Below are 9744 nucleotides of genomic sequence, written 5' to 3' on the forward strand. Positions count from 1 at the left end.
AAGCAGTTCAAACAGAGCTCTTGTAGAATTCTTTGTTAATTTACTATGACCCATCCAGAGATATGAGAATGTACATTGAACAGGCAGACAGACAAAAATAGAAAGTGATTTGCAGAAGAAATAGAGACACAGAAATTCTTTTGAGAGAGACCGATAAAGGATTGGATATATTATGTCATCCCATTTCTGCCTTTTTTGCAGAACAATCTTAACTGTCGTATTTTAACTTTAATTGTAATGGTAGTATTTTCATTTTAAATCACACTGAGGCTAGATGATGCTACAGAAATAAACCGTTTTCTGACAGACTCATAACTAAGACCTTCCCAATTTTTAATACAGCCCAAAGTTTCCCTTTTAAAAGAATTTCTGTAATCAATAACCAGTTAGGAACACATGACCAAGACAAATGCAATGAGACCCCCAACGGAGAAATTTAACAGACTACACACCAATGAAGAACTAGGCATTAAATAGGCATTCGACAGGTAACACACCAATTCACAATTAAACAAATAAGCCCTTAGGCGGTAACACACCTGCTTTGCATTTCAACAGCCCTATTTAATTTCATTAATTACATTTAATGGTTGGATGACTCATTTTCCAGGTGCATACTCAACAGACAAATTTAAGGCAGGGCTTCAAACCGCATTCAGTGTGGTGCCCGGAAAAAAGAAAGGTGTAGAGGTGAGAGCTAAAGGGCAACCCTCTGGAAGCAGGACCAGGCTTCCAGTCAGGTCCAAGGGGACTCCCACCACCAGATTTACTCCCCCATTCACGTTTAACCTGAAGACCCCTCACCCAGTCAGATATCCAGCTTTGCCACTGGAAGTGGTTTCTCTCTTTGAAGCAGAACAAGGAAACTGTCATTGCCAACAAGCCTTCAGACTTAGGACCATCTGGGGGCCACAGAAGGCTCGGTTTCCACGCTTACCTGTTCTACCAGACCTCCAGAACCTCAGGCAGATGCCCTCCTTGCTTCCTTGGACCTTTCGTCCCATCTGGGTCACCAAGTGATACCAAAGATGGTGGATTCTTTTGCCCGACGCGCTCGATGACCGATTCCAGAGACACTTGGGTTTCAAAGAGAGAAAGAGTTCATGACTTGGCATGAAGCAGGAGATCAGATGGTTTATAGCCCAAAATCTGTCTCCCAGAAATACAGTAATTCTGATGGTTTTATAGCATTAAAAGATGGGCAGGGTGGAGGGTCATGAGCCCAGTGTCTCCAGCTGATACAATTAGAGATGATCTAATTATTGAGCACGTGCCAATGGATTGCATCCTTGTCCCAGGATGTATGTAAGAAAATCGCAGCCTTCGTATGATGATTTTTATCATATAATGAGGTCTGGGTAACTTTGAGGTTTAATTCTCAGCTACTGCATGTTGTCCGGTGGGCCCACTTTGGTGAAATCCAATCTTGATGATCAAGATAATTTTGGGCTTGGGGTGGGTTTGTTCATTTATGAGTGTTAATTAATAAGCATTAGGGGGTGGCTTTAGTGACTGCAAGACTGTAAAGTTGAAAAACTGGATAAATGGGTCCTGGTGAGGGTCAGTCACAAGGTTTGTACAGTCACAGGTAAAGGATGTACAGTTCAGAGATTTCAGGTATTCCCTTCTCTCTTCTGTAATATTCCACAAAGCAAAAAGGAACAGCTATCTTATGGTTCAGCCATCGACATCATCCCTTAAATCCTGGTTTCTCAGTTACAGAGAGCCAGTGCTTTCGTTCAATGCACTGAGGTAGAGCCGGGGAAGGCTGAGTCCAATCTCTGCATCCATTCACTCTTGCAGTTCTTCTGGTTATCTTGAAGTCTTTCAAACGAAAAGCCTTTTCTTTTGCAGTTCTTCTGGGCATCTCTAAGTTGTTCCAAAGTCTTTTAAAATAAAGAATTTAAATGAAAGCCAGTGCCTTCAATAGTGTGGGAAGGAAATGCCTCTCTCTCCCTCTCTGCCTCTCAGAAAGTTTTAAGTTCTTTCTATATCCTTCCTAATTTGCTGAAATTCGCATCACAAAATTCAACATTTTAAAGTGAACAAGTAGGCGGCATTGGGTATGTATGCAACATTGTGCAACCGTCACTGCTCTCTCATTCCAAAACCTGCCATGTCCCTTTCTCTCCGTGGCTGTAGGTCTATTGCAGAAGGCAGAAAATAAAACCCCCCCTTTTTTTCTAATTCTCTGCTGGTGAGAGAGAGAGAGAGAGAGAGAGAGAGAGAGAGAGAGAGAGAGAGAGAGAGAGAGTGGGTGCTGGGGGAGGGCAAAGGTGTAGATCTGACCCAACAGAGCGTTTGCTCATTTGCTAGGCCAGCGCTCATAGGCTCGGTGGGGTTTGCACGGATTTCATTACCTGTGCATGAGGAACTCTGCCTCGGGCTGACAGACGCCAAGCGGGGAGCAGCTCCAGCCACCTCAGGCTACAAGATACCGCCAAGGTAAGAGGTGACTCTGTTCACGTGGGGGTGGGAAGTGCAGGAGCAAAAAGTGCAGAGCCAGTTTTGAGAAAAAGAATGAAATATTGGCAAACAAAAATTGCCAGGTGTTGGGGCTTTCCCCACGACGATGATGTGTTTGGGTTGTGAGACCCCCACCCTGCCCGAAAGTCCATAAATAGTCTAGGTGGAAAATAGCTGTGGAGCTACTTTGGGAAATCAAGAGAAAAAAAGAAAGATGCAAAATGCAAATGGCAAGGTGGAAACAAATCAGGTGTTTGGTGTTCCCGGGTGTTTCTAAGTGGAAATGCCTCAAGTCCTGGGCACCCACTGACTTCCATATGGGGGTATCCCTTCTGTGAGAAGAGTTTAATTTCCAGAGGGACAGGGAAGCTGTTAGGGTTCCAGAAACATCCCAGAGACATGCATTTAGGGGGTCCAGGTGTACTTATCTGCACCGTACTCTTATTTTACAAATGAGTTGAAGCAACTACAGAACAAGTCTTTTTGTAGTCAGCTCCCATCATCAACTTAAATATCTGTTTGAAAGTTTAAAAAACAAAATGAAACGAAAGGAACTGTCTGCCAAATGCCTTGGAGCATCCAAGGAAGGGGTGGGAAGGGGGGGCTTTCTCCATCTCTCCCCAAGAAGCCCATCTCTCAGCCAAGGCCGGGACCTGGGATTGGGGTGGGGACCCCTGCGAGGTGGGCTGCCAGCCCACCCCAAACCTCCCCTTTCTCCCTTTTCTTGGTGTCTGGTGTGATGCTTGCATAAACGGAGAATTCGTTGGGCTCCAAATCTGTCACTGAATTCCCTTCACAGGGCAGATCCGGAATTAGCAAATTCTCCGAGACAGAAAAGAAATTAGAGGTTAGCAGGAGCCAGAGGCAGCGGCATGTGGAGTTATTGCTTCATGTGTGCAAACTTTGTATACATGATGAAAAGTTTTGGAAACAGATGGTGCTTATGGTGACACAGCTCTGTGGATGGAATTCATACCACCGAAGCGAACCCGTGAAAATAGTTGAAATGGCAAATTTTAAAATATGTGCATAGCAGCAAATTTAAATGTATGTTACCACAATAAAAATAGCAAGTTGTGTTATTTATGTATTATAAAATAGATGTTACCACAATAATACAATAACACGATAATAAAAATGTGTTACCACAATAATATCCCATATTATGGACACCCCTTTTCAACTTAAAAAAAAAAGTTAGGATGGGTATAATCCAAGTACCCTTAAAGAGTGGGAGAAGAATCAAAGGAGAAAGTGGAATTATACAGAGAAGATAGGATTTAACAAATAGGATGACGCAGAATCATTATAGTGATATTCTTTTTAGTCTCCAGAGTTTTGGAGCAACCAGAAGGAAAAACATGAAATTATGGAACAGGAATCCGTATGAAACTCTGAAATCTGTTCTATAACTACTGGCTAACTGAATCTTGAAATTGATTGGGTTTTGTATATACCTTATATTTCACAATTAAAGCCAAAAGGGGGGGGCACAGGAAGAATTTTCTCAGCTATTAATACAATCATGACAGCTTTGTAAAACTCATTTGCTTATTAATTACTTCTATCATTTTTGACAATAACTGACTATATTAATTATAAATATAATTTACTAAACGTAAGGTAAACATGATGACCTGTAAAAAGGCCATCTTTGAAGGGTGTGATTTTAGGGGGGAATGAGTAGGATGCTGGAAGGATGCCCAAGGATGGGCATTCCCTCATGCTGTGATGGGCGCAGGGTGAGGGGTTCCGTCAGGGCAGTGACCCCTAAGGCTGCAGCGCGGTGCCCGCGCGGTGGGGGGCGGAGGCTGCGCGAGGCTGGGGCGCAGCGCCACCGTGTGGTCAGCGAGGAGAGGGGGACACCCCCACCCCCGCAATGCTCAGGGCAGACCCCGAGGCGGGGGCCCTGAGCCCCACATCCAGAGGCACGCAGAGACCCGGGCCCGGGGAGGTCGGGGTCAGCCAAGACAGTCAGCAGGGGACTGTGGGGACAGATGACTTCGCGGCTGGATGCAAAGTTGCTGGGAGGTTTGGTAACTTTGTAACCAACCATGCGACTCAGCCGCAGGGGCGGCACCCAGCCTGGGTCCCAGCAGTGCGGCGGGCAGCCGGCACGAACCCTGCACAGCCAGGGCACGGGAGGCAGGGGATGCAAAAGGAGAGCCAGGCTGGACGCACTGAGGGTCCCCACGCCCAGGGACACCCTGCCGACCTCAATGCCCGTGTCCTCCTCCACACGCAGTCCCCGTGCCCGCTCGCCTCCCGGGGTGGAGGGGCTGCACCCCGCGCCGGCTCAGCGAATTTAGCCTTGGTTTGTGCCCGCTACTGAGGAGCCCGAAGCCCCCTGCCTCCTCCTGCCCCCGTTTCTAGGCATTTGGGTTATGGGTGGTCTTTTATTTCTTTTTCGTGCTTTTGTGCATTATGCAGTGTCAGTGTTGAATGTGTGTGGTTCTGTCATAGAATGATGGGAAAGCAGGCGGAAGGAAAGGAGGGAGGGAGGAGCCAGCAGGGAACAGAGGGGTAGGAAGCAGGGAGGGGGGGGGATTGGGAGAATGGAGGGGTGAGAGAGGGGAAGGGAGAGAGGAGGAAGGAGGAAGGCGTCTATCCTGGCAGACGCCCCTCGCGCCACTGCAATCCTGCCCTCGCAGACGCCCCGCGGCCCTGCGCGCGTCTTCTCACAAGCTTCGCGCCCCTGCGCCCCTGTGCTGGCAGATGTCTCGCGCCCCTGCGACCCTGCACCCCTGCCCTGGCTGACGCCCCTGCTCCCCTGTCCGCCCACGCCCTGCGCCCCTGTCCTGGCAGACCCCCTGCGCCCCGCGCCCCTGTCCTCTCACGCACCTTAAGCTCCTGCGCTCCTGTCCTAACAGATGCCTCGCGCCCCTGCACCCCTGCGCCCCTGCCCTGGCAGACGCCCCTGCTCCCCTGTCCGCTCACACGCCCTGCGCCCCTGTCTTGGCAGACACCCCGCGGCCCCACGTCCCTGTCTCTTCACAAGCTTCGTACCCCTGCACCCCTGTCCTCGTAGACGCTTCTCGCCCCTGCTCCCCTGCGGCCCTGCGGCCCTGCGCCCCTGCGCCCATGCCCTGGCTGACGCCCTTTCTCCCCTGTCCGCTCACACGCCCCTGCGCCCCTGCCCTAACAGATGCCTCGCGCCCCTTCGTCCCAGCACCTCTGCACCCCTGTCCTGGCAGATGCCCTGAACCCCTGTCCTTTCACATGCTCCGCTCCCTGCGCCCCTGTCCTCGCAGATGCCTAGCGCCCCTGCCCTGGCTGACGGCCCTGCTCTCTTGTCGGCTCACATGCCCTGAGTCCCTGTCCTGGCAGACGCCCCACGCCCCTGTCTTCTTACGCGCCTTATACCCTCGTGCCCCTGCGGCCCTGCGCCTTGCTCTGGCTGACGCCCCTACTCCCCTGACCGCTCACACGCCCTGTGCCCCTGTTCTCGCAGATGCCCCGCTGCCCCACGCTCCTGTCTCTTCACAAGCTTCGTGCCCCTGTGCCCCGTCCTCGCAGATGCCTCACGCCCCTGCGCCCCTGAGCCCCTGCGGCCCTGCCCTGGCTGACGCCCCTGCTCCCCTGTTTGCTCACACGCCCCTGCGCTCCTGCCCTAACAGACGCCTCGCACCCCCACCCGTGTCCTTTCCCGCGCCTCTCACCCCTCGCCCATGCCCTAACAGAAGCCTTGCGCCCCAGCCCTAGCTGATGCCCCTGCTGCCCTGTCCGCTTACACGCCCCACGCCCCTGTCCTCTCACACACCTCACGGCCCCGCGCCCCTGTCCCCCTCAGCCGCGCGTGGGGCGGAGGATGGAGCGCAACCTGAGCAAGCCGGACAACGCGACGCTGCAGATGCTGCGCAACCCCGCCATCTCCGTGGTGCTGCCCGCCGTGTACTCGCTGGTGGCGCTGGTGAGCATCCCGGGCAACCTGTTCTCGCTGTGGGTGCTGTGCCGCGACATCGGGCCCAAGTCGCCGTCGGTCATCTTCATGATCAACCTCAGCGTCACGGACCTGATGCTGGCCAGCGCGCTGCCCTTCCAGATCTACTACCACTGCAACCGGAACCACTGGGTTTTCGGCGTGCTGCTGTGCAACGCCGTCACCGTGGCCTTCTACGCCAACATGTACTCGTCCATCCTCACCATGACCTGCATCAGCGTGGAGCGCTTTCTCGGCGTGGTGTACCCGCTGGCCTCGGCGCGCTGGCGCCGCAGACGCTACGCGGTGGCCACCTGCGCCGGCTCGTGGCTGCTACTGCTGGCCGCGCTGTCGCCGCTCGCCAGGACCGACCTCACCTACAAGGTGGAGGCTCTGGGAATCGTGACCTGCTTCGACGTGCTCAAATGGTCCACGCTGCCCAGCACGGCCACGTGGGCCATCTTCCTCTTTACGCTCTTCGTCATCCTGTTTCTGATTCCCTTCTTGGTCACGGTGGCCTGCTACACGGCCACCATCCTGACGCTCGTGCGCGCCTCGGGCCGCGGCGGCGACGGCGACGGCCAGAAGCGGCGCTCCGTGTGCCTGGCCGCCGTGGTGCTGCTTGCCTTCGTCACCTGCTTCGCTCCCAACAATTTCGTGCTGCTGGTCCACATGGTCAGCCGCCTGTTCTACGGCCGCAGCTACTACCACATCTACAAGCTCACGCTCTGCCTCAGCTGCCTCAACAACTGCCTCGACCCCTTCGTCTACTACTTCGCCTCCAAGGAGTTTCAGACCCGGCTACGCAGGTACCTGGGCTACGATTGGGTGCCGGCCGACAGCCTGGACACGCGCACGGACAGCCTGTTCTCCGCCAGGACGCAGTCGGCGCGCTCCACCTCCAGCGGCCACGACGCGCCCGAGGCGGCCGGCCGGGTCTGCCTCAAAAGGCAGGAGAGCGTGTTCTGACCCCGCAACGGCCAGCCTGGGGTGGGGAGCCCCGGCCCCGGGCGCCGAGAGAGGGTGCGGAGCTTCGCAGGGAGCCGCGCGTACGTCCCGGACGGAGGGCGTTCGCTTGGCCCCATCCCCAGGCCCCTTGTGCTGCGGCTGCCGCCCTCGCCGGCTCCCGAAGCGCGCGAGTCCGGGACACGGGAAACAAAGCCGGGGGGCACCGGACGCGCGTCACGTCTCCAGCGGAGCGCGGTGATAGCGCGCAGCAGAGGGAAGGAGACCCCAGGGTCCCCCAGGAGACGGCCCCGGGCGGCCGCGTCTCCTCCCCCGGCCCCGCCTGGGCGGCCCACCGGGTTACTTCAGCGGCATTGTCTGGGGGCCTGCCCTGTGCCCTCCACTGCCCCGTGTCCCCCAACACACACACAGCGGGCCTGCTGTTTATTTCCCCTCGATCACTCCGCGCGCTGTGACCGCATAGAAGGAATGGGCAGGACTGTTTGCCTTCACACGTCTGGGAAACGAGAGGACTGACCGCAGAGACTCTCAGAGCGGTTAGTGTGACCCATCCTTCCCCGTGTTTTCCCAAAATGTTGCCATGCCCGGAAGCTGCACATGGAGCCCTTGCCCCCGGAGGATCTCCACTTAGGCCCAACTTCTGGAGGAAAGTACCCACCACCTGCAAAGGAGCTGTGGGGTTTCCCAATGCAGCAGCTTTCTTTGGGGTTCCCTGCACCTGTTTCCGTGCCTGGCTCAGCACCCCAGTTCCCAGCTTGGACTGCCTGCTTTAACGACCCTTTCAGGATCTCTGCAGGGTGCAGGCCTGGCACGCCAGAGGGGACTGTGTGAAAACTGGATGTTGAAAATGGGAAGCCACAGAGAATTAGCAACTGGGTGCCGGCTGATGGAGCCCCGGCTGGGATGGGAGCTGTGTCTCTCTTCTACAGGCCAGGGCACACCTGCCCCAGTACCTGAGCAGCTTTTGGAAGGAGACAGCCTCAGGTCCTATGGTGCCTGGGGTGCTGCAGTGTCTGCTGAGCCCCTGCACGGGTTCCCATACTTTGCAAACCCCCAGGGGTGATCACACTGTTGGAGAAAGGGGCTTCATTGAAATGACAAGAACAGCCCCAAAACCCACCTGGCAAGAGCTGGGAGGGGCTGATAGGCCGGGGGGACCTCCAGGATGGAGTGACCTGGGGTAGCCAGTCCCTTTGCCCCTCGCTTGGGCTTGAAATGCTAATGGAGTCTGACCCTTTCTGTCTGCCTGTGCAACCCTTACTGCTCTGGGAAACCAAGGGACCCATTTTAGCTCTGAATTGTTCCCCCACCCTCACCCCCCAACTGTCATGTCCTCTGGGAACTTGTGAATGAGAACTTTCTTTGGGAAAAAAAGACCTTTGCAGATGTGGTTAAGAAGAGGCCATCCTTGATTATGTGGGGGAGGGATCCTAAAGCCAGTGATGGGCATCCCATAAGAAGATGGAGATTTAGGGAGAAAACCACGGGAGGTGGAGGCAGAGCTTAGGATGCAGCAGCCACAAGCCAAGGAGTGCCTGGAACCCACCCCCCCCCCCAAGCTGCAAGAGGCACAAAGGAGCCTCCTCCTCCCCCCCCTGGGAGCTGGCCCTCCCCAAACCTGGATTTCAGACGACCTGTCTCCAGAGCTGTGAGATGAGAAATCCCTGCTATTTTTTAAGCCTCCCGATGTGTGAAGCTTTGTTTTGGTGGCTGCAGAAAACTCAGACACACATTCAAGCCCTTGAAAATCTCATGGCCACGAGGGCGGGATGGGGCATTGTTTCCTGTACGTGGGTGATGGGTGTTTGCCGGAGGGCTGCCTGGTGGTGGCGGTGCTGGGGAAATGCCACCAGTGACTCCCCAGGTGAATGCCAGGCGCAAGCAGCCGCCGGGAGGCTGCAGGACACGTCTCATGCAGGGCTTCCTTCTCCACCCACAAAGCCCTGGCCTCACTCGCTTTTAACCTGGGAGCAATGCTGTAAAGCACACAACGCCAGGGCTTCGATTTTCACTTTACAGCCCCTGAGTCTGGCAGCCGGAATCCGAGCTGGCACCCCTGCATCCATCTCCTCCATTCTCCCGCCAAAACCCAGAGCCAACACTGTAAAGGTAAATGCACCTCAGAAAAAGGCAGTCTGAGAACCCCAGGTTCCCCCAGGGTCTGGGGGTGCTGGGTGAGCAGGCATGGGGTGGGGGGCGTGAGGGCCACTTGGGTGTTAAAGAGTGAATTGAGTGAATTTCCCGGATGCAGGAAGGGAAAGGGGCTTGTACCCTGCTCCCTTCCCTTGCAGCATTCACATTCGAAAACATCATTGTAAGTTTCTCCCCATGCCTTTGAAATGTATATAAATTTTGTTTAAAAGTTGAAGAATCCCTCTTGCAAAAAACGTGTC

At 54.6% G+C, this 9744-nt stretch overlaps 1 protein-coding gene across 2 annotated transcripts in view; it reads left to right on the top strand.

Annotated features, from left to right (window-relative positions):
- P2RY8 (P2Y receptor family member 8) overlaps positions 1 to 7545 on the top strand; it is a 55476-nt gene extending 47931 nt beyond the window's left edge. Inside the window, exons 2-3 of one of the 2 annotated variants that reach the window (XM_077145961.1) lie at positions 2317 to 2445; positions 6257 to 7545. In XM_077145961.1, coding sequence (XP_077002076.1) covers positions 6275 to 7354 — 1080 coding nt within the window. In that variant the 5' untranslated portion in view covers positions 2317 to 2445; positions 6257 to 6274 and the 3' untranslated portion in view covers positions 7355 to 7545. The remainder of the gene's footprint in view (positions 1 to 2316; positions 2446 to 6256) is intronic. The other variant, XM_077145959.1, reaches the window with a different exon arrangement.
- The last annotated feature ends 2199 nt before the right edge of the window (positions 7546 to 9744 follow it).

The sequence above is a fragment of the Tamandua tetradactyla genome, chromosome X (assembly GCF_023851605.1).
Source record: "Tamandua tetradactyla isolate mTamTet1 chromosome X, mTamTet1.pri, whole genome shotgun sequence".
Taxonomy (NCBI): Eukaryota; Metazoa; Chordata; class Mammalia; order Pilosa; family Myrmecophagidae; genus Tamandua; species Tamandua tetradactyla.